The sequence below is a fragment of the Falco naumanni genome, chromosome Z (assembly GCF_017639655.2).
Source record: "Falco naumanni isolate bFalNau1 chromosome Z, bFalNau1.pat, whole genome shotgun sequence".
Classification (NCBI taxonomy): Eukaryota; Metazoa; Chordata; class Aves; order Falconiformes; family Falconidae; genus Falco; species Falco naumanni.
The window spans coordinates 76,698,963-76,723,893 of NC_054080.1; the positions used below are offsets into that span (position 1 = coordinate 76,698,963).

At 49.2% G+C, this 24,931-nt stretch overlaps 2 protein-coding genes across 5 annotated transcripts in view; one reads left to right on the forward strand and one right to left on the reverse strand.

The window, feature by feature from the left end:
- Positions 1-1,426, forward strand: part of UBAP2 (ubiquitin associated protein 2) — a 95,208-nt gene extending 93,782 nt beyond the window's left edge. For all 4 annotated transcript variants that reach the window (XM_040578892.1, XM_040578894.1, XM_040578895.1 and 1 more), the window contains one exon: positions 1,131-1,426. In XM_040578892.1, coding sequence (XP_040434826.1) covers positions 1,131-1,226 — 96 coding nt within the window. In that variant the 3' untranslated portion in view covers positions 1,227-1,426. The remainder of the gene's footprint in view (positions 1-1,130) is intronic.
- A 5,729-nt stretch (positions 1,427-7,155) lies between these two features.
- Positions 7,156-24,931, reverse strand: part of LOC121081093 (ubiquitin-conjugating enzyme E2 R2) — a 57,473-nt gene continuing 39,697 nt past the window's right edge. The window contains exons 2-5 of the mRNA XM_040579787.1: positions 20,888-20,974; positions 15,593-15,690; positions 11,208-11,342; positions 7,156-9,775 (exon numbers count right to left, since the gene is read on the reverse strand). Of these exons, the coding sequence (XP_040435721.1) occupies positions 9,556-9,775; positions 11,208-11,342; positions 15,593-15,690; positions 20,888-20,974 (540 nt within the window). The 3' untranslated portion in view covers positions 7,156-9,555. The remainder of the gene's footprint in view (positions 9,776-11,207; positions 11,343-15,592; positions 15,691-20,887; positions 20,975-24,931) is intronic.

Sequence of the window (24,931 nt, forward strand, 5' to 3'; positions counted from 1 at the left end):
TGAGGCAGCAATGTGCCCTTGCCACGAAGGCAACCAACGGTATCCTGGGCTGTATTAGGCACAGTAATGGCAGCAGGTCAAGGGAAGGAGATCCTTCCCCTCTACCAGCACTGGTGAGGCCACACCTGGAGTGCTGTGTCCAGTTCTGGGCTCCCCAGTACCAGAGAGACATGGATGTACTGGAGAGTTCAACAAAGGGCCACAAGGATGGTGAAGGGACCGGATCATCTGTCCTTTGAGGAAAGGCTGAGAGACCTGGGACAGTTCAACCTGGAGAAGAGAAGGCTTAGGGGGATCTCATCAATATATGTAAACACCTGAAGGGGGAGGGTGTAAAGAGGACTGACCCAGGCTCTCCTCAGTGGTGCCCAGTGACAGGACCAGAGGGAGTGGGCACACTGAAACAAGGGAGGCTCCATCTCAACATCGGGAGAAGCTTTTTTGATTGGAATGGTGACCAAGCACTGACACGGGTTGCCCAAGGAGGTTGTGGAGTCTTTATCCTCAGACCTCTCTGGACATGGTGCTGGCCAGCCAGCTGTAGGTGACCCTGCTTGAGCAGAGGAATTGGACAAGATACCTTGAGAGGTCCCTGCCAGCCTCAGCCAGCCTGTGATTCTGTGAAGAGACTGTCCTTACATGGGGGGATGGGCAGCGAGGTGTGAAGCTGCTGCTGTCCCCAGGCTGCGGCAGGAGACAGAATGTGAGCACTTGTACTGTAACTCTGGGGGAAAAATGAAGTATCCTTTTGCAGGTTGCAGGTTGGCTCTGACTTGGTCTCACCAGCCCGTCCATTTCCTTGCTATAAAAGTTTCCTGAAAAAACAGTGTTCTTGGTCCTGCTCCTTGCATTCCTTGTGCTTGAACCTATCTTGGGTGAGGGGCAGAGGGATGGCACGTTCCTGTGCTTCTGTTTAGTGACTCTGTGGCTGCTTGCCCTGGACTGCAAGATGCGGAGGTGTTGCAGGGCAGAAACGGATCGATTCAGGGGGAGCATCGCTCCCTCGGTGGATATCAGGGCTGTTCCCAAGGGCGGCAGCTCTTCTGGTGACATTCAGATGGGCTCGTCTTTCTGGGAGCACAGGTGCTATGGCAGCTGATGTCTGCATCTTCTTTGTTTTCATTTTCTAGGGTGGATCTGGCCAACGCAACCAACCCAGCACCATGCAGCAAAAGTCTCAGGCTACCAAAACCGCCTATGGCACTTCTCCATACTGGACAAACTAAACCCGAAACCAGGGAGGGGGGAGAGAATGAAAGGAGAGGAGGAGAAAAAAAAAACACAAAAAAACCCAAACAAAAAGAAAAGAGAAAAAGAGAAAAAGCCGAAGCCCATTCCTGGAATTATTAGGAGAAGTAACTGCTCAGCCAAATGTCTGTGCGGGGAGAACTGCAGCCAGCCAGCCATCCTCTGTGTGACTCGCCTGCTTCCTCTTTGAGTTGCTGTTGTATGTAATATATTTATGTATGTATTTGTAAATGTAATAGAGCCTAAATGTGGTTTTCTGCATCTTGCAGCCTGTTTTATTTTCTTTGTAGGAAAACTAATTATTCATTTCCCATCTGCACCAAGGTATCCTTCCTTGTTTTTTTAAGCTCTATGGGCTTTATAACTCTGTTAAAGACAAATGAGCTGGAGCCCATTTATTTAATGCAGTTCTAAATTCAGGCAAATCAGGAGGCCACAAAAAACAAATCCAGATGTGTCCTGTTGGTTTGATTTCTGCCCTCAGCCCCCAGTATAGCTGTTACTTTAAAAGAGGGGTGGGAGAAAAAAAAAAGTTTCGTGGGCCTTCCCCTTTCTTTTGTCTCCCCCTTCCCTCCTTCTGTAAAAAATAAACTCTCATGGGCAGTTTGGTCACTGTGGCCCTGAGCTGCAGCCTCAGCTTTTTATTTTTCAATTTCTGAATAATAAAAAGACAGGATTTTCTTTTTTGGTTCGGTTTTGTTTTATTTTGTTTCTCTAGCAAGAGAATCTGGATGGCTCAGTGTGTCCTGGAACTCCTTTGCATCATTAGAGGCAAAAACTATGTAGCGGTTTCTTAAATAAAAGTATAAGCTGTGTCTTGTACCTCTTTTTGCCCTGAGCCACCCTGCCCAGGAAAGGCAGAGCTACTGGATGGAAACTTCACCTGTCCCTCCCCACTTTTTTTAAAACAAAGACCAGCAACTCCTGGTCCTTCTTGTCCTGCACCAGTGCGGTGAATGTTTTAGGAGTTTAATTTCTTTTTAGCCCTTCCTCCACCTAATAAAGGTCTGAGCGTATCACTGGTGTTTGTCTGCATTTTCAAAGGCTCCAGAGGCAGTTTTGCTTTTACAGCCTGTCCCTTTCCACCTGCTCTGCAGCAAAAGCTGAGCTGGGAGGGTAAGAGCAGCAGATGGGTCTGCAGGGGATGCTGAATACCATGACAAAGGTGAGTGACCTCGGTGCTGAGAGCTTATAAGCATCTGCAGCAGGGATGGGATCCTGGGCATCATCCCGAGTCCCGACATTAAACATCACGTCTCTGCCTTCAGTGTCCTCTGGCGTTGTGCTCTGTGTGAGTCGCAGGGAGCAGCTGGGGAAGGTAAGGAGGGGGCAGAACTGCAGCACTGCCCTCCCGTGCTTCGCCCACCTGGTCCATGGCCTCCACCAGGAGGAAGGTCAGTGGTGATGACTCCTGCTCCAGGCTCATCCTCCTGAGCATGCTGGCCTTTCATAGCAGAGGAGATGGGAAAATGTGAAGCTGTATGTGTCCATGTGGCAGGGGAGGGGTGTTTCTGCACTTGGCAATTCTGCATAAAGACCCACAAGAAAAAAACCCTGTTTCTACCCTGAGAACCACTTTCCTTTCTTAAAGTCACCCTTTCACCAGCTCTCACGTCCTGTGGGAACCAGTTGGCTTGGAAGAAGTCTGTATCACCCAGTCCTCCTTCTGCCTCTGACCAGCAGAACATGAACTGCACTGGTGTTCCTCTGCCCCAGCTCAAGTTTTTATACTGGTTGAAGTTCAGCAGCTGCTGCAAGCCCTTGGCAGCTGCTGTCCCACTGGCTTTGGGGCCTAAATGTCAAGGATGGAAAAATGTCTCAGTAGGCTGGGGACTTGCTGCCAGCTTGTACGAGGGCTGCACCAGTAACTGAGCCCACGGGGCTTGCACTAGCGGCATCTCATTTGCCCATGGCCAAAGCTGCTGCCTCACAGAAGCTATTCCTTGAAAAACAGATTTCCCCCAAAGCCAACTTCACGCACTTAATTTTCTTGTTTATAGAAGTCTCCTGTTGCCCTCATAGGTGTAGGTCAGTCCTTGCTGGTGTCAGGGTCCAGGAGCAGCTTGGCAAAGGGAACACACGAGAGTTGGTGCTGGTGCAGAGCATCTGAGGGAGATGCCTCACAAGGACCTAAACCAGTGCTCCTCTCTGGTCCCCAGCTGCACAGCTTCCATCCTCGACTATGGCTGTGGGCATGGAAGGGCAGCACGTCCACCCCTGGAGGTGATGGGCCATGTTGCCCTCCAGCACCTCCTCTTCCCAGCACCATGCAGCAGAGGCAACTCCAGCATCTCCCCAGCTGCTCTGGGGTCCTGCCCGCCGGCAGCACGCTGTGGTCAGCCACAGGCAGCCTCCCCTCGTCTCCAGGCAAGACTAAACAGGATGTTTTCCCGTTTCCTTACACTGTTAGTTCCAGCAGGTTCTTCTGTAGCAATTTCCTCTCCAATCACCTGTTCCACAGCCTGACGGTAGAGCCAAGGGTGCTCACCTGCACTCGGCCATCAAAGAAAGCGTGGGGAAAGAGCCTGCACCAAGTGGCAGCAGGGTTTACCCAGTGCAGAGTGGGCTGGAAAGTTTGTCCTGCCTTTGATACCGCATCTGCTGGATGAAGCAGCTACTTAGCGGCTCCGGGCAGCCCAGTGCTGTAGGAGGCAGGTGGGGGATGAAAGCAAGCGTGATCCAAGCCAGAAGGCCCGGAGAGCACCATCCCTCTCAGTCCCATTCCCCAACAGGGAGACTCCTCTGGGAATGCAGCTCTGAAATGCCATCGCCATTCCTCCAGCACAGCTGTGAAGCAGGAGCACTTGGGCCACAACCACATCTGACCTGGCAGTTGCTGTGCTGCAATGCCAAGTGCAGCAAGTGCAACAACTCCCGTGCACTTGTCCCACTGGTTCTAGCTTGACTGCGGCAGCAAGGCACTGCAAAAACATTCTCCACTCTTCAACTTGCAAGGAGCAGCAGGGGCCAGGCAGGGCAAGGACCCCGAAGGGCTGGCAGTGATCATCTGAAATCCTCTGCCAGTCTCCTGCATGATGTCAAAGCCCTCTGCCCCACCAAGCAAGCTCCCCTGCTGCCTTGTCTGATCGTTTCAGGAACCCTGCCAGGGAACTGGCCACCAGCAGCACCAGCAGCTCTGCCCAAAGTCACTGCTGCAGTCACATGAGATCATGAACATGCAGGATGTGGAAGGAGGGACAAGCCACTTGGGAGGAATATAGGGATGTTGTCAGAACACACAGGAAGGCGATGAGGAGGACCAAGGTGTGTTTGGAATGAAACCCGGTGAGGGAGGTCAGGGACAAGAAGGGCTTCTTCCAGTACCTCAGCAGGAGAAGGATGACTCGGGAAAATGTGGGCCGGCTGCTGACTGAGGTGGGTGCCCTGGTGCCCAAGGACAGAGAAGGAGGAGTTACTGAATGCTGCCTTTGCTTCAGCCTTCACTGCCGAGGCCGGCCCTCTGTTATCCCAGAGCCTGGAGGCAAGAGAGGGAGTCTGGAGAAAGGAAGAGTCTCTCTTGGTCGAGGAGGATCATGTTAGAGATCACTTAAGCAGCTTGACACCCACAAATCCACGGGCCCTGTCGGGATGCACCCAGAGCGCTGAGGGAGCTGGCAGACGCTATTGCCAAGCCGCTCCCCACCATCTTTGGAAGGCCATGGAGAACAGGAGGGGTGCCTGAGGACAGGAGGAAAGCCAGGGCCACTCTGGCCTTCAAAAAGGGCAAGAAGGAGGATCCGGGAGACTACAGGCCAGTCAGCCTCACCTCCATCCCTGGAAAGGTGATGGAACAGCTCATCCTGGTGGTCATCTCAAAGCACATGGCGGAAAAGGAGGTCATCAGGAAGAGTCAACACAGATTCACCAAGGGGAAATCATGCCTGACCAACCCGATAGCCTTCTCTGATGGAAGATGAGGGGAGAGCAGCGGTGGATGTTGTCTGCCTTGACCTCAGCAAGGCTTTTGACACTGTCTCCCATAAGATCCTGACACGTAAGCTCAGGCAGCGTGGACTAGATGAGTGGACAGTGAGGTGGATCGAGAGCTGGCGGAACAGCAGAGCTCAGGGGTTGTGATCAGCGGCGCAGAGTCCAGCTGGAGGCCTGTAGCTCGCGGTGCTCCCAGGGGTCGGTGCTGGGTCCGGTCCCGTTCAACTCATTCACCAATGACCTGGACGAAGGGACTGAGCGCACCCTCAGCAAGTTTGCTGGTGATGCAGAACCGGGAGGAGCGGCTGACACACCAGGAGGCTGCGCTGCCATTCAGAGAGACCTGGACGGGCTGGAGAGTCGGGCAGAGGAACCTCATGAAGTTCCACAGCGGCACGTGTAGGGTCCTGCCCCTGGGGAGGGACAGCCCCAGGCACCAGCACAGGCTGGGGTGACCTGCTGGGGGGCAGCTCTGCGGAGAAGGACCTGGGAGTGCTGCTGGGCAGCCAGTTGCCCGTGGGCCAGCTGCGTGCCCCGGTGGGCAGCCAGTTGCCCGTGGGCCAGCTGTGTGCCCCGGTGGGCAGCCAGTTGCCCGTGGGCCAGCTGCGTGCCCCGGTGGCCAAGCAGGCCAGTGGGACCCTGGGGGGCATGAGGAGGAGCGGGGCCAGCAGGTCGAGGGGGGATCCTCCCCCTCTGCTCTGCCCTGGTGAGGTCCCACCTGCAGTGCTGTGCCCAGTGCTGGGCTCCCCAGTTCAGGGGGGACTGGGAACTGCTGGGGAGGGTCAATCGGAGGCTGCAAAGACCATCAGGGGACTGGAGCATCTGCCTGGTGAGGAAAGGCTGAGGGAGCTGGGCCTCTTTAGCCTGGAGGAGATTGAGAGGGGATCTTACCAATGTCTGCAAGTAACTTGAGGGCAAGTAGCAGGATGGGGCCAGTCTCTTTTCATTGGTGCCCAGCGACAGGACAAGGGGCAACAACAGGCACAAACTGCAGCACAGGAAGCTCCATCTGACCCTCAAGGTGACAGAGCCCTGGAACAGGCTGCCCAGAGAGGCTGTGGCATCTCCTGCTCTGGAGCAGTTTCAAACACTCCTGGACATGACTCTGTGCAACCTGCTCTCAGTGAACCTGCTATACGGGGGGCCTGGACTAGATCTCCATCAGTCTCTTCCAAACCTGACCCTGCTTGACCTTACCCACATTAGTCTCCCCCTTCCTGATTTAGTCTCCTAAGTATAACAGCAAAGCCCACAGCCTTTTGCCAAAGCACCTCTTTAAATCAGTTCATTCTTTAGTCTGGCGTTCAGGCAGGCAGCTGTCAAAGAGCAGCCTTATTTACCAATAACCTTATAGATACTTATGTGTACGTATAGGCATTAATGCTGGAGCAACACTGAACTTCTGAGTAGCTGTTATTCAGAGCTTTAAGTAACCCATGCAAATAAAACAGCTCAATTAAACAGGGAAGTAACAGTACAGGGATACTTTCGTTTCACATTTTTATTAGTAGACAGATGTGCAGAAAAGACAAAATATAACTACTGAAGGGAAAGACAACACAAAAATGCATCAGTTAATTCTTTCTGGTAAATTATACTGAAGAAAAAAAGAAAACATCTGGCATTTCAGCTAAGAAAACTACTAAGAAATCTAGTGTACCCTGCTGGTTTCAGAATGGTTGAAAACTGCATTTGAAGGGGCTTGTAGTTGCAAATGTAAACGCTAGTATTGGCTGAGACAGGAGAAGAGGGTTAAGAAAATACATCAGAATACACAGATCAGGTAAACATTTTTCTGCAATCTCTTAAATAGTTTCAAAAAAAAAAAAACAAACAACCCCTCATACTTCAGTTTGTATCCCAAAAAAAAGAAACCAGCAAGTCAACAAGCAATGACACTGCATGGGACAGTGGGGAAGAGAAATTAGTCTGGTTAATGTGGGAGCTCTCAAAATAGGTTGCTTTTTGTCCTTAAAAAAGGGTAACAGAAGAGTCATGATAATGCATCTTACAACACCAAGCTTGAAAATACAAGTCACTGGAGAGTATACAGTGAAGACGGTCAAAAGTACAAGGGAAATCCTGAAAGATGCAGTATCCTCATTTCAAACCAAGTCATCAACACAGCCAGCACTGCCATACTCTGCTCCTTCACCCCCACAAAAGCTGGACGTTGGTGTCCCTGTCCTGGTGCGGCCCCAAGACCAGTCCTGCAGCCAGGAGCCCCAAGGACCCCCCTGCCAGCACTGGCACTGCTCACAGGCTGGAGTGAGGCTGGGGGTGCCCCAACCCGTCACTAGACGCAGGGGAGCCCCGCTGCCAGCTCCAAAAGACACCAGGGGCTGCATCAGTCCTTGCTGGAAGGACAAGCTGAGGCAGCTCGCGTGGGACACTTCAGGAGAGGCCCAGCCACCTCCCCAGGTAATGTGCAAGCAGGAGGGCAGACCATGGCGGGGAGCGCGGGGGGACAAGGTGTCACCACCTGGTCTTGCCTCTGCTCTGCAGGGCGCAGAGGAGCAGGGACTGTCCCTGCTGCAGCAAATGCCAGCCAAGCAACATTCTGAAAACACATCTGCCTTGCTCACTTCAGGCAGAGCCCCACCAGCCTTCCTCCCCTCCCCTCCCCCCCTCTAAACTTGCTCACTGTCATCCCAGGACACAGCCACCAAGCTGATGGCAGAACAAAACTGACTCCCACCAAAGCACCCCCGAGGGACCACAGCTGGTGACGTACCATTGAAAACCCTGAGATATACAAAGGGGAGGCATAAACAAATGCCTGAGCCTGCAGCTCTTATCAGGGTAACTGCTGCTGTACCTGTGGGACTGGAGTGTCACCCAAGCAGGGCCAGAGCTTCAGATCTGCTCCTGAGGGTGCCAGGGCTCAGCACAGGAGGGCAGGGCTGGCTGCTGATCAAGGGATCATGCAAAAGGTGAATTCAGGCCACTGCACCACAGCTGGACAAGAGTACACTACAACAGGGTGAGGATGCTGAGGGACTGAGGAAGAGGATTCAGCAGACAGGAGGGAGGCCCCTAAGCTCTGCCAAGAGCTCCCAAAAACATGCAGGAGGCCAAGCTCAGTGCACCAGCTGAAGCATGCTGCTAAATAGCCTGTCAGACCCTGCTGCTGGCCTTCTCTTCCAGCCTGAAAGCTCTATGTACCCCTCTCCTGGGGGGCTGCGCACGCTTACCCGTGCCCCAGCAGCCAGCCAGGCAGGGGAGAGCCCAGCACACACCCACCCCCTCTGCCCCACACCCCAGCAGCCTCTGCGGGCACAGCGACAGCCTGGCCACCCCAGGCAGGCACTAAAGGCTGACCTCTGCCAGCGCTGCAGGACTGCACCAGAGCTGCGCCTACCAACGCGTGACCTACATATGCAACATAAAGGAGGCTCAGGCCAGCACTGGATTTGGGCTGCAGGAAGCGAGTGCTGCTCACGAGCACTGGGGCAGGCGGCTGTTGGTCTCTCCCACTGCCAAAAAGAGGTTCAGGATGAATGCTGGCCTGCTGGGCAGCAGGAGACAACATCTGTTCTCCTCCATCTGGAGAGGGGCAGCTGGCAGCAGATCTCAGCAGCTAAACTCAACTTTTTCAACCCCAACCTAGTCTGAAAAAAAAAAATAAAATTGAATAGCAACCCAGGGCTCAGTTGTACAGATGTGAAGTGTTAATTGTTTATTTTAGGGTTCATATCACAAGCCTTTTTCAGAGACAAAGCTGACTGTGCCCTCTGGGGCTCCAGGGGCCAGCTATTTTCTAACTTGAGCAGGCTGAAAAGGAATACTGTACCTTTCAGTGACATCCCATCAAGCTCAACACACAGTAGCTTTACACTCTCCGCCCCACACCTTATAAAGGAAAAGCCACCACCACAAGGCTAAACGAATGTACACACGCTATTATTGTAAATGGAGCAGCTAAACCTTGGCAATTTGCTTTGTGTGGATTTTTTTTTTTCTTCCCAGTAAATGCAGCACTTGAACTCCCGAAAACTCAGCTTCCAATGGGTTTGTTCCAGCTTTAAATACATTACACATCTCAATGCAAGACTGTATTTAATTCAAGAAACTAAACGCGAGCAAACCTGTTTCACTGTGAGCATTTGAAGAGAAGTGAAAAGGGGAGTTTCTTTTTTAAAAAGAAATCATAATACAGTGATGAAAGGGTTAAGAATGCAAGAATTCAGACATTCTGTGGAGGGTCTCTAAGAGGTCCATAAAAAAGGAGCAAACAGATCCATACAACAGGAGACAGCAGGAGACAAAAAGTTTTGATCCCCCCCCCCCCACTTTTTTGCTGGACTGCTGCTAGGTTACCGCTGCTCCCTTCTGGCCTGAGTCGGCAGGGCAGTACAGGGGCTTAGAGGGAGCAGGTCACGACTCCTCATTGCCAGAATCATCATCATCGTAACAGTCGGCATCCTCCTCCTCCTCATCTTCATCGTCAATGTCGTCATCATACAAGTCGTCATAAAGCAAATCTGAACTGTTGTCATTGGAAGGCACTTTAGTTTTGATGCAGTACTCTGCCAGTGTAGTGGGGACCTTCACGCCATCCTTCTCTGCCTCAGCTTTGGTGGCCAAAACCTGTTTCCTGCGACGAGGACACAGCAAGGTGAGCAGGACCGTGTGCCAGCAGCAGCGTGGCTCAGCTCCCCACCTCCCAGCCAGCCCCAGCACAGCCCTCCTGGCAGCTCAGAGTCAGGAGAGCTGGTGTTTGGCTGAAGAGCCAGAAGCAGCACTAGAAACAGACTCAGTTCCTGCAGCCCCAGGCTTGGAAGCACTCCAAGGGTGTTTGCAGCACACATGCTCTCAGCAACATAGGAAATCAGTTATTCTGCAAGACTCCACACTAGAGACCTGCCACAGCTCAGAGCAAATTTCATTACATTTGCTTCAGAAAGGATGGTCAGGGATTTCCCAAGATTCAGGGATTTCCTAAGATGACCTACTGGCTCCACCACTGATGACTCTAGCCTTGCATGCTCAAAACAGCGATTCCTGCAAGATTTTGGCAGCTCTGAGCTCCCGCTAGAGGGTAAGAGCAGTCAGAGCAGGTGGCTGCACCCCGAGATGCAGCTGTAATCCCCAGTGCTGCGGGGGGCTGGCAGAAGACAAGTGTTTCCCATCACCCCAGGACAGGCTCACGGCTGCTGCCTCCTTCCCTGCAGCACTAGGGCTGTGAACGGTTGGCTGGCCCACGTTGCCTCCCAGCAGGGAGAAGAGCAGACGGCAGCCTGCCTGCCTGCCCATCAGTCCGCCATGCTCTGTTTGTAGAGTACATCCAGCTCCGCCACAGCCGAGGGAGCTGCAAGCGACTACGATAACCTCCCAGCGAGGCTCCTTCCACAGGCTGACTGCCCGGCGCAGCTCCAGCCAGGGGTATATGCTACACATCCAGCTAGCCGAGTCCATGCAGATGTGGCCTTGCCCCAAGCACGACAGCAGCCCCACTGCTGCACGGGCAGCTCTGGCTCGAGTGCACATCATCTCCCTACAGCACCTGGTGAGCCATGAACTTATCAGCAAAGGACAGTCAAGACTGAACAGTTCTTCTAGCTAATCAAACCCAGCTTTGCAAGTGCTTGCCAAATCCCACTGATATTCCTTCAAACTGGAAGGACAAGATTATGATTCATGAGTGCAGTAAGCACAGAATTTGTAGGATGCAGTCAGTTTGTATCACATCCCAGGCAATGCAGGAATGCTCAAAGGCAAGCAGGGACTTCAACTGGGATTTACTAGCAGCCAATAGGTTTTGCAGAGCATCATGCCAGATTAGTTTTGAAAAAAAGAATAATTTACAGACAGATCAGCCCAGTCCTGCTCCAGAAGCTTGCACTGCTTCTGTGTGCTGAAAATCCTAGAGGGACCAGAAGCATGGACTTGGAATAAGGCAGCAAGTTTCATTTCCAAAGAAGCAACCACAGTGAGAAGCTGGTTTCAGCAAATTCTGCAAAGCAGCCTGTTTCGTAGGATTCAAAGCAGGAGGCCAGTAGCACAGCATCACACACGGCAGAGCTTACCTTATGATTTCAGCATACTCCTTGTCTTTTCCTTTACTGTCCCTCCATTTCCTGAACATGACTGACGCATCCACATTGGCAGGAGAGAATGTGTTGGGCTCATTAAGCAAAGAGATCACACTCAGTAAGATAGTCCTGAAAAAGGTAACCACAACAGCAGAGTCAGAGCTGACACATTCGTGGGTTCTGGACGCCAACGACTTCTTTAGGCGATGCATCAGGAACTTGTCTAAAGGCGAGTCTTAAGGGTAACTAAGGGTAATATCTGAAGTAAGAGCAGGTATTTATGAACTTCAGACCCTGGCCATCAGCATAGGGAAGGTGACAATAAAACCTCAGGGATCTCATCTGACTACAGACCGTCATGTCTGTGCATGTGCTTGTGTCAGGACATCAGTCAAAGCTAGGATCAGACCAGAATTCAGCTTGTCCACACCACCCGTGGATCGTGCAGGGCTGGAAACCTGCATGGCGAGCCTGTTCCTGGTGACATTCAACCTCCCAGCAGAAAGCCAGTCTCTTCGCCTGCCCTGCGTAGGGAGAAGGACCACTATGACTCAAGGCCATCAGACAAGGGGCACTGCTTTCCCTGCCCCACTGCGTGTTAAGAGGTTGAAGCTGTGGGCAGATCTCACCTCTCCCCTCAGCTTGTGCATCACTAAGGCTGCTGAGCACAGCCAGGGCGAAGTAGTGCAGGTGTTGTTCAATACCCAGGCAAGCTGCCAAGGGCCCGGCAGGATTCAGCTGCTGGTTGGTATTCAGCAAAGCCAGCATGAGCCAGTCATGTAAGCCTCAGCAGACAGACAGCCTTCCTAGATTTTCTAGCAGCAGCAGCACAGAGCTAGCTAGCTGCTCTGCTGGCATCTGCTAGGAACAAACACCACCTCCCTCACCCAGACCCTTCTCCTGCATTTTCTACATCTCTTCCTGCATTTGCACTACAGAGATTCAGCCCTTCACTGTGCCACAACCAACACAAAACTCAGCAGTGAGTCACATCACACAGCCCTACACACCCAGACACCTGGCTGTAGCTACTACCACAACAGCTTCACATGTTTGAGGTGGTCCTGCTGGCAACAGCTCGGGATTTAAATGAAAGGGAAAAATGAGATACAAGAATAAGTCTTGATACACAGCAGTATGTAGCAACTGTTTTGCAGAACTTGATTAGAAGACTACAGCCCCAGCTGTATGCAGGAGCAGGCTGGAAACTAGGACCATGCATGGCAATCAGCTGGGGGGAATGTGCTCGAGCTTGTCTAGACAACAATTAACATGATACAGAGCACAGGGGAGTGGGGGACAATGGCGACAAGGAAAGGTAACACCTTGCGGTTAATTGCTGGTAGTTTACCACCCATCGGGGATTGCCTAGTATGCAAGGCTTAGCTTCAAGAACCAACCTGTTTAAAACGCGCAGCTTCTGAATAGAAACTCGTGCTTCTGTACAATAAATTGACATCTTGCTTGCATCAAGCTGCGTCCCGTCTCTTAATTCGCCGCAGCTGTACTTGCATTGATTCTAGGGGTACATGCAGAGCTGAACACATCTACCAGACCATGTATCAGGGATACAATTACAGGAAGTGCTTGGTCATTTGGATGCTGTGTTTCTTTAAAAGTTTTGAAACTGAACACTTGTGTCTGGCCAGACTGTTCAGCACAGCTATCAGGACAGTCTTACACAATTTATTTTCCAAGTGATATAATTCAGTAGGGAAAAGAGAACAGCAGCTCTAGAAAAAGACTGTCTGGTCAGACTGGAATGATGGGCCAAAGAGAGGCCATCTTCTACTTCATCTCAAGAATTCACGTAAAAGCTTTTGATTCCCAGCAAGCAGGCTATAAAGCCAGCATATCAGCTCCGGCATCACTGCAGCAGCTTCACTGCAAGCAAACTCTAGGGAAGGCTGAGGACAGGAATTCATGTCTGGATCTAGCACCTGCTCTACCACACTTCCATCAACAAAGTGACAAGAAGCCCATTTCCACTGCAGTGCCCCAGACTCCAAAGTCACCGCAAAGCTACTTTAATACACCAAGGCAACTGTCTATTAGTGGTGAGGTGCTCTGCATTCTTCATTCCCAACCATCACGTTAGATCAGCTCCTTCACTGGTGGTAACTTAAAAGTGAGACAGCCTGCTCCGAGACAAACCCTGCTACTGTGGGTAAACAGCATAAACAAGGTACAGTAACAGCAAGGGATCCCAGCACGTAGGACCAAAACCACAAAAAACACTTACCCACACAGGACCAAAAATTTCCTCAACGTCAGATACAAACCGCACTGGACCAGACAAGAGACTGACCCTCTGCCATACTGTCAGGGGTCTGTTTCTGTCAGGCAAGGTTGTTCTAGTGTGTTGCTTCATGCAAGCTGTTCGCATGAAAAGCGGGGGTTTCAAGACTGCCTTCTGCTTTCTTACATCCCCAACCCCATTCTGGGAAACAGTGAGCTGTTGTAAGTGTTTTCAGTGCTGTTGTCTTCGGAGTGAGTCCCTCTACATCCCTTTACCAGCACGGGAGAGCAGCCAGCGGAGGCTCAAGGAAACAGACCTGTCAAGCGTCTTTTTCACTCCATCCATCAAGAGAAAGCTCAAACACAGATAAATTTCATCAAAACCAGACATTATGTAGAATGGCTGGTGCTCCCAATCAGCACATCCTGTTATACTCATTTTGAACAATGTATGGGGTTTTTTTTGTTCCAGCTACTATCTACACTGAAGCGTCTCAGAGCCACCTTTATAGGTGGGCACAGACTTGTCCTAGCGCATTTTTGCTCTCCAGTATAGACTGTACTGACAGACAAGTTCATGCATTGAGCTGGCTGCAGAAACTGTCCAAACCTTAAGGCAGCCAAAAAAAAGCCAACAAAAATGGGCATTCTCAGGAAACAAAGCAATAGTGAGACAAGCCTATCTTCACTAGATAGACGTGTACCAACATCTTGAACATCGTGCTCAGTTTTGGCCTGTGTACCTCAAAGGACAGAGGTGAGACGGGGGAGATATGGAAAAGGGCAACTAAAGTGATCAAAGAGCCTCAACTCTAAGACCTGCCACCACCTCCACAGCTCTACGGGACTCGGGATGTGAGAAGACAAGCAGAATTCTCTGCCACAAAGATCACAGCTGCCTTCCTTCACATCTTGCTGCATGTTTGCCATGTTTACTTATGCCTGCCACATCTAGATCCGAGTGATGGGAAAATTCATATTGACCATGTTAAAAAAAAAAAAAAGATCAGCATGCCTGACACCATTAGAGGTGAAAACACAGGTGCTCTCAAAGTTAATGACATACCCCCCTTCAGACACTTCAACCACAGCTGTCTGTAGTAAACAGCCAATACTCAGCAGGATTTACAAAATTCAGCAGCTGAAGAGAAGCCCTAGGTTACATAGGCAGCTCATTGCAAACATGCTGCCCTTCAGTCCTGCTGCCTCCTGTCTGACTCTGGAGCCTTGCGAAGCCAGATGGGACCTCAGCAGGATGCATCTCTCAGCACTTAGCCCAATGGGAGATGCTGGTAGAAGGCTAACAGTTAAGGACAAGTTTTATTTCTGTTTGCTGACCTAGCTGAGGAATGTTGTCTCCTCAAATGTCATCCTTAAGCTGAACACATTCCAAGAAAGCAAGCACCAAAAGCTTCACCATGGTAAGGGAGAGCAGAAGTAAGAGAATTATCATTGTGACAAGATTCATGTAAATCTTTAGCTGTATATAACTACATACTCAAAAGTGCCTGTGCTATATAAGTAATTAATGCCCAAAGTAATTTCCTAACTATGAGCTGAGGCTTGTCACCTAGTCAGTTTCTTTACCGGCAGTGTCTTGTAATGAGAATGAAATTCAGCTGGTGTTTCAAAAAAAATAATGGAGAGGCTAGCCTTGAATGCCTCTAGTGTTTAATGATCCTTTGTTTTTCTGGCAGAAAGCAAGCCATCTGGCCAACTGTTCAAGACATCACACTGCAGGACAAGAGACATACTGGAAGTCAAACAGAAGGCAGGATTATGCACAAAGTTACTCCTACTGAGCCTGAACACTCAAAAATGTTGTCTTCTACGAGTGGCATCTTGGAGGAGTTTGAAAAACCTAAGCATAGGATAACATGGAAACGCTAGAACATTTGAGAAAGCGGAGCCTTCTGTCCTGTTCACAGGTTTTCATGCTCTTAATGCAAACTGTTTGCCCAGTATCAGGACACAGCACTCCGGTACCTTCAGACGGTTTGATAAGCCTGGTTCCCACTTTCTTCAAGCCCCCAAACTCCCAAGATCTTAAATTCCCTTTGAAGCCTCTCCCAACACAGGCCTTTGCCTTGGAGAGAGATGACAGGCCTTTGAGGTCACTGTTGTACATCACATTCAGTTACCTGACATTTTGGGTAGGGTTCCACCTCTCGGATGGCAGTTCTCCACTTTGTGGGTCATCTACGGGTGGATGAAGAATTGAAATACATACATCTCCATTCTGCAAGACAGAAACAGAAGTTGAGAATAGCCTGACTTGAGGCAGAGGTCTGATGCCTCAGCTGCACCACTCTGGCCATGTTCCGAGCGGTTTAACCTTGTTGAGATGAACACCCTAAGTGTCAGTAAAAATATGCAAGACCTGGAAATGGTTCTCAATTCTGCTGGGGTCTACTGTATACACTCAAAAGTTTCCCTTGCTAAACAGTGTTAATCTGCAAGTTGGTATAAAACAATCTCAAGTCAAGAGGTTTAAAGAATGTAGCAAAGCAAGCAAAACCAGTAATAAAGTCACATAAAACCAAACTGGTCTCCAGATAGCAAGCACTGTCACAGTGACAGAAATGAGCTTTAGTTACAGGAATCCCAAAGTAGAGTTAAAATTTTTCTGTGTTCCCAGTGGTGGCTGAGTTAGCTACAGGATTTTTTGAATTGAAGGGTTTAGCACTTTCTGCTAGCCTAGGTATCAAAACAATGCTTCTCCCAGGACACAAGGGGGTTGAGCAGATGGCACAGGGCAGGCTTAACACTGCTCCCCCACGACACAGCTGTCTGAAGTATCAGGTGAAAAATCAGGAGATGCTCTCTGAGAGTTTCACTGAAAACCCCTTCCAGCATGCAAGAGGAAGAATATTCTCACAGCATATGGAAGCCATACAGCCACGTAATCCTCAATCTGTGTTTTACTCACCAGTGTTATAGCCTGAATATAGATGTAAAGCTCCATAATACCTACCATTTATAAATACTTCAAAAAGCCTGTAAAACCAATTCTCCACCAGCAACAGCACTCTGACACCATCACTTTGCAGGAGTGCTGTAGCAGTATTCAGCACAGCTGATACTCTCCACTGAAGCTGACTCCAGGGACTCGTGGGGTCCCAACGCCTTACTGCAGGATGGGGTAAAGGTGCAGATGGGACCCCAAATCCAGCCAGCAGACATTGGCCTCTGCAGGCCCTGCTGGCTTGCAGCCTCCTGCAGCCAGCTGCTGGGGTGACTTACAAGTTCCTAGAAGCAGCCCCACACCTTCAGGTGGCACAGACTCAGCTGATAGGCAGCACTCACCCTGTCCCTTGTCACCGTGACCCAAGACACAGACTGAGGACAGGAACAGCAGAGAACCTGCATATCGGTTCTGTTTGAAATTGCAGGCTGGCAGCTGCCCACGCACCTGGTCTCAGCTACATCCTGAGGACCCTCCAGCACTGCCAGATGCACAGAAACCAGAGCACAAAGACATGCTGCTCACAGCGACAGCATCCATGTCTTTGAGCCCGAGCCAGTGATCACAGCTACAGATAGCAGTAGCTCACCTGAAGGGGCCTCCCAAACCTTGATTAGCAATGACATTTGTTTCATAGCCAAATCAGACCCTACTTCGACACTGGAGGCTTGTGATCAGTATCCAGATTGCAGCAGCTCACTAACCCTACCAGGTATGCTTATCTTGCAAACCCTTGTCATTTCAAAGCAGGTTTTTGTCAAAAATGCAACTACGCACAGCGACACAGCACTGGGATCTGCTGAATACCCAAGCATACACTTACATTGCTGGAACAGTTTGCCATTAACAAGGCAGTTTCCTTTTTAGGATTCCAAGAATCTTGTGCTATCTAGAAATATTTTTTAAATATCATTTTAAGGTGAAGTTAACCTTTCTAATGTTAGATTATATTCACAGCCTATTCTGGTTTTATTAATACTTTCTATGAGTTTACCCAGTTTTTCTTTTAACCGCCTCCTGGGAGAATGCAGTGCTGGTGGCCAGCAGAAAGCATCGCAGCACTTGGAAGTTCCTTGAGTGATTAGGTCAGCAGCATGTGGATGAGCAGATATTCGGCAGTACAAAAATAGAGGGAAGCAAGGATGTGAGAAGTTTCCCTCTTGCCACTATCAATGTTAAACGTTTGGGAACTGAAGCAGGGCAGCACTGCGTTACGGAGTCCGGAAGGGTAAAGGTGTCATGGAGCCTGATGAGATCTGCATAGTTTTAGGTATCAACATAGTCAAGGTGAGAGCCTTCCCATACCTACATTTTTGAAAGATATAAACAATGGGAAGATGGGATATTCATCTGCCAGTGGGAAACAGTCTGTACTTCTATTAGGACGGAGAACTGTTACGTCATAAAAACAAAGAAGTGAATGCAATTTTACCAAAATTCAACTAGATGACCCAAGTGAACTGGAGATGGGGAACACACACAAGTTACTCAATTCGCATTGCTCAGAACTGGAACTGCTAGCCCCAACCTCTCCATCTGGTCTCACCAGCAGATTTTGTAAAACTGCCACTTTCTTTCATCTTCCTTGCACTAATAGATTATTTTTTTTTTTAATCTTCCTCCTGACAAACCCTCAAACCTCAAGCCCTTGGCTGATTTATTCTCAGTTTCATTTGGAGTTATCCCCGTGCCTCATCTTCGTTGCTTAAATGTTTTTTCCAAAACAGCCTGCAAGCTGCTTCAGACTCCCTCAGCTCCAAGAAATATTGCTATGAACACAAAGTACAAAGCTGAGAGCTGCAGTATTTGAAGAGTAACCCTAAAAAACACACCCACCAAGTTTTGGGTCAGTTTCTCCTCCTGTCTTCAGTTGTTTCTAGAGCCAATTTTTCATTTTTCCAACCAGGACCGGGAGAGGTCCTTTCCAAGACTCATTTTGTACATACCATTTTGGTAACCATTCCCCACTCACCTCCTGCATGAGAATTTCTGGATCCAGAATCAACATCCACAATACGGATCTGCAGTAATCTGCAGGTCTCGAAGTTGTCTTTTTTTTATAGATCAAACTCACATGTAACTGAAATAGAACCTTAAAGAGAAACACCACCCTTGGCTACATGCAAGATTCTGTGCCAAGTCCGAAACTCAAGTATGTGACTGTCTGTGACTCAAGTCAAGACTGTCAGATGACAGGCTTCAGGATGTCCTTGGGCTTAGGGCAATCCTCCTGAGCATCCAGTAATTAAAGTTGATTACTATTCTCTCCTGCAGTGAAGTTTGGAAAGGCTTTTGGCCATTACTAAGCCATCAAGGCTGTTTTCACCATGACATTTGAAGCATGCTTATTCCGGGCTGGACATTCAGCAACAGCTTGTTAGAAAAGTGCCTTTCAAGACCAAGGCATCAACTGAAGCCATCATTTTGTCAAGCAAGGAAGAGAAGTGACATTCCTGTTTTGAAGTGTGTCCAAAAGAAGCCTGCAGAACCTCTCACAGAAAGACCTGGGATAAGGTGACAAAGCTGCACCACAAGGAAGTTTGAAAGATCTCTAAGCTCCTCAAACTATTCAACCAGTGCTCCTAGCAGGCTGATGCTTGTCTAGGATATCTAGAAGTTTAGCAAGAGTTTGACTGGCCTCCACTAAAAAGTCAAGTTTTAAGCCGAAACAGGCCTTCAGCTTTCAAATACAGCTCTATGAAATTTTGTAAATTTAAACCAATTGCTCCTATATAAAATCATTCCCCTCCTGGACCTGAAACATAGTTGTACCAGGATCCAGTTAAGGACTTGACAGCCCACAGCACTACCCTCTGAACATGACCCATACATGCACTGAACCAAGAGCCACTTCAAATTCACTAGCAGACATTAAGTGCAGAGGTATCTGTTTGCTCTGGTCCCGGGGTGACTAGGCTGTACAGCGCAGCTCTGGTTCTTTCTGCAACTGGAGCACCCCAAGTCCAAACCCCTTAATTTGTAGGCTGACTGCTGCAGAAGACTCATTTGCATTATTTCTTGTCTCAGCACACCATTTTGTAAGGACATGCTCAAATCAAAGTGTACTTGAACTGTGTACAATGACTAATTGCCTTGAACCCTTTGCTGGGTAACCAGCTGGCTGGGTGGCTGAGCCCAGAGAGTGGTGGGGAGTGGAGTTACATCCAGCTGGTGGCCGGTCACAGGTGGTGTTCCCCAGGGCTGGGTGCTGGGGCCAGTCCTGTTCCGTATCTTTGTCAGTGATCTGGACGAGGGGATCTAGCACACCCTCACCAAGTTCACCGGTGACCCCCAGCTGGGGGGAGCGTTGATCTGCAGGAGGGCAGGAGGCTCTGCAGGGGGGTCTGGGCAGGCTGGAGCGATGGGCCCAGGCCAGTTGTGTGAGGTTCAACCAGGCTCAGTGCCGGGTCCTGCCCGTGGGTCACACCAGCCCCCGCAGCGCTGCGGGCTGGGGGCAGGGGGCTGGGAACTGCCTGGGGGGAAAGGGCCTGGGGGGGCTGGTCGGCAGCCGGCTGGGCATGAGCCCCCCGTGTGCCCAGGTGGCCAAGGAGGCCAGCAGCATCCTGGCTGGTGCCGGGAACAGCGTGGCCAGCAGGGCCAGGGCAGTGCTGTCCCCCTGCCCTGGGCACTGGCGAGGCCGCCCCTCGACTCCTGTGTTCAGGTTGGGCCCCTCACTGCCAGGGGGACGCAGAGGGGCTGCAGCGTGTCCAGAGACGGGCAGGGGGCTGGTGCCGGGGCTGGGGCACAAGGCTGGTGGGGAGCGGCTGGGGGAACTGGGGGGGTCAGCCTGGAGAGGAGGAGGCTCGGGGGCACCTTGTGGCTCCCTGCAGCTGCCTGACAGGAGGGTGTAGGCAGGGGGGTCGGTCTCTTCTCCCAGGTGACAGGGTGATAGAACAAGAGGAGATGGCCTCAAGTTGCTCGAGGGGAGGTTTAGATTGGATATTAGGAAAAATTTTGTCACTGAAAGAGCGGTGAAGCATTGGAACAGGCTGCCTGGGGAAGCGGTGGAATCACTGTCCCTGGAGGTTCTCAAAGGACGTGTAGATGCGGTGCTTAGGGACATGGTTTAGTGGCGGACTTGGCAGTCCTGGGTTAACGGTTGGACTTGATGATCTCAAAGGTCTTTTCCAACCTTAAATGATTCTAAGTATCACAGTAGGGCAAGGTCATCCCCCAACCCAGCCTTGATCTAAGAGTCCCCTAAAATTGCCAACACTCATGGCACTATGCTTCAGCTGTGGCTGCCTGCTGCACTCGCAGGTATGAGGATGGCTCCCTCACTGTCCTCAAGAACAGCATTTCCCACAACATACAGATTTAACTGTTCGACTGTGAAGGTGACATTTATCACCAACAGCTAACCACTCTACTTATGGCTAGACACATTTAATACCTTCAATACTTCCAGAAGTTTAAGGAAGTAGAAAGCCTTCGCACACGCCCAAGAAAAAGTTATTTAAAAACACCTTACCTCATAAATGTTGGGGTGCCACATTTTGGTGAGGAATCTGAAGGTAGGTGGTGAATATGGATAGTCAATAGGAAATTTAATGTGAGCCTGGAAAAGAGCAAAATATTTTAAATATGAAACAGAACAAGCAACCACTACAGCAGAAAACTGGAAAACCATTTGAATTAAGGCCATGAAATTATTCATTTTATATACTAGTGCCCATATGGCCCCACAGTATAACTAGACAACTTCTAATCAGCAAAACACTAACTGAACAAGAGAAGCCTAAACACCTGGAGTGACCTGGGCTGGTAACGCTCAGAAAACAAGCCAAAAGGCCTCTACCACATCCCAATTCAAGCAGCAATATTCAACAATTGTTGTTGAACAGGGTGAAATAGATATGAAAAACTGCAACTCAAGATACTACTGCTGTCTTTCTGGGTTCAGAAGCTAAAAATGTTTGCAAAGGTGAATAGACCTTTTTACATTTGCCAGTGCAAGTATTTTAAATTACTCTTTCTGTGCAGGAAAAAAAAATTTGAGATACTTGCGCTACTGAGATCCAAAGGTCTTTTGCCTTTCTTGTGTGGGAGTTAAGCTGGTCCATCTACCTGTATTCCCTAATAGTACATTTCTTGCCACCACAAGCATTTCCCAAGTCTGAATACCATCTGTATCTGTTTAATAGATCAGTGCAACTCGACAAACTAAATACTGATGGGCATGACAGCAAACAGTATCCTCCAGTGGTCAGCAGCCAGCTGTGGGGCAAGACTCTGAGCTGAGTTGTGGGAAGACTGCAGAGATCCAAGCCCTGGGTATTAACTTCTTGGTGCTGTCTTGCCATTCACAACAGTCTGAAAAGCTGACCAGTGGGAAAGAGGGCTGCACCTGGACTGATTAAGTGCCAAACCCGCTCCCCTTCGAAAGGGAAGCTCACACACACTTACTGCACTATGGAGCACAAACCCTTCCCTTGGCACTGCTCAATATGCTGAGAAAGTCCCACCACCAGTCTAGCACAGGATCTCCAGAGAAGCATCTCCTGGTTCCTGCACCACAGCTGGACTCATGTGCCACTGAGAAAGCAAGAGCAGAATCCCAGGCCACCCTCTTTCACTTCTATATTTAACCATGCCATGGGGACACAGTGCTGACCTTGTTGAACAGGACAAACTATGGAAAGTTTTATGCCCAGAAACAGAAGCGGGTAATCAAACAAATTGGATTACTGAGCCATTATGTACCTGGCTACAGTTTTACTTACAGATCAGCACATGCCTTTGCCTTGCAACCCGAATTGTATAGGGCCAGAGTGCCAGACAGCCAAGAAAAGAAGGTTTTCTGTTCACCATTAAGAAATAAATTCAGCAGCTCATGTGGCTTTACGTTCTGTACATGCCTGCTCATGATGCCGACTGTGTGTGGGGATGTTACAGCAGCAGTGAGTCCTCACTCCGCAGTCATTTGCCATGGCATGCTCACAACCAGAAGATTATGGTCTGCTTAAACAATCCTAGCCCAGAGTCTAAGGTCAGTTACACAAATGGCATTGCTCCAAGGAGAGCAAGCAAATGCCTCTTGTTACCACACCACCTCAGAAGAAAGCAGCTGCTGCAGCAAGGAGATGCCTGGCTCTGCAACATGCCACCCTGCACTGAGAGCAGAGCAGAGGTTTACCCAGGGCAGAGCAGATTCACTTCAGCTCAAGTACTTGCATCATGTAGCTGTAGACTCCTCCAGAACACTGGGGTTTTCCTGCGAAAGCCCATTCATTCCTCTGCTTACATGCAGCTTTGTGATATCTCAGACATAAAACAGCCCAAGGACTGGGATTAAAAATGCAAGAGACAACAAAACTCAGGGTTGAGCTAGCTACAAAATTTCTTGGCAGAACCTCTGTGTCTTCTACACAGGTATAGTTTTTAGGAGACCAAAAAAAGCATACTGCCAGTAGTGTACCAGCACGACTGTGTTTACATCCCACACACAGTCAAGCAGCTGAAGGTGCAGGACTCATTCCTCCTGTTAAAACCCTCTGCTCTCAAGCTGCCTAACCCTGAGGGTTTTGTCTCAAGACGAAAGGTGAGTCTAGAGCACCAGTTATGGTCTCTCTATACATGATGCAGATTCACACAGAAGCCGTAGATCCTGGGAGACTGTTTCAAACTTCTAAGTCCTGTTTTGCATCTAAAACTCTTTAATGGAAAAGGGCTATCTGCCTGCAATAACAATCATTACGGAGTTAAATAAAGCTGGTGCTTTGCCACATGAAAGATGCCTTGAGTTCTGGGGCCAGAAAACACAACTGGAGAGAATTAGAGAAACATTTTCTTCTCATGTGGAGGCAGCTGAAACCCAAGCTTGTCTGTAACCCATCATATATTTAGATAAAGTGTCACATTACTTGTTGATAACCCACTTCTAACTAGCTTGGAAGTGTTTAGCACATTGAGATGTTGTACTGGAGCATAACACAAGTGAAGCTTCTCTACAAACCTGATTTCAAAGCCAAAAGCCACCAAACTAGGAAACTCCGTATTACAGGAAGGGATTTTTTTTCCAAACAAAAGAGAAAGCATTACTTTCAGGTCCCTATGTTGAGATCATCCACAGTTTGCAAAGTGAAACCAAATACTTTTCCAGGGCATTACAAACAGGTCCCAGAGAATTACTCCACATATCTTCTATAAGAGAAATCATGGGAAATTATGTAAAACCAATCTGCTCTCAACCGAGTGCTATTTGAGTTTCTGAGTGGGTTAAGCAAGCCAAGAGTTTCCAAGACAAGCTGCAAGACTGCTTGCAAAGGATGCAGCAACAGCCACAATTACAGGTCAGGTTTTATCTCTAAAAGCCCAATTCTAAGTGTGTTAAGAGATAAGAGTGAATTAGGCAATAAACTTATTTTTTAATTAGAGCTCACAGAGAGGCTTTATCCCTGCATTTTTACTGGTGTAAAGCAATCGGCTATCTGAGCTTATTTCTGGTGAATTCAGGCAGGCTGCTAGGTAGAGAGCAGCAGAGCCTCAGAGCATCTAAAGTTGTTAGGTCACTTACAGTCAGACAAGCTAATTTAGGAGGACTAAAGATGCAGCTCAGTTCCCCACCTACAAGTACCCAACCGTTACTGCACTCACCACGGGTTTGACTCCTCTACATGAGCTTAAACTGAACAAAAATTTCAAGCTATTTCAAGCTGCCTGCTCCCCGTGGCTCTGACACCACTGAACATACTCAACAGCCAGGAAGGTGGAGATGACAGTCATCAACCCGCTCCCCCCTTCCCCAATTTATAACTAGTCATACTTACAGTCCCTAGAAAAAATAATAAACTCCTCTTATGTTAACACTGAACACACCAGCCTGGGAGAAGATTCAGCCCTTTGCAGGCATTTACAGCTATTGTACAATAACTTTGACCTCTAAGTTACACCACAACAGGTATTTTAAGAATACTGCTACCAGCATGGTCACTTTGTTTCCCATTTTACTGCCTTGCTCCCACACATCCTCATTACTGACTGCACTTCAGGTTTGTTATTTTTCTTCTATTTGGATAAGGCAAAGCCACAGCAAAAATCGATGTATGCCAGTTATTTGACTGAAAATACAAACCTGATGTTTCTACCAACCAATGAATTAAGTCCCGATTCAGCTGCTATGAAAAATTACTAGCGACTTTGTTTCTGGAGATCTTGCCATGCACTTGACTCGACACATACTAATACCATCTCTCTCTCAATGGAGAACACTATCACAGGCAGGACTCCTTCCTAGCTCCAGCTATCTAAAAATACAGCATTTACTCCAGCTTAGCTGTATAGGACAGTTCTGTAGTCTGACACAGATTTCTTCTACTCAAGAAGACAAAACCTAGATCCCTGATTTTTAAGCAGCCAGGGTAGGAATGATGAATCCATCCCACCTACCTACTGCAGAGAAGCAATGGGTGGAGGGGGGAAGAGCACACACATTTCCTGGAAAACCACCAGCATCAGAACTGACCTGATTTGGAGAAATCAGGAGCACCACTGGCTTTCACACTGGCCAACAGAA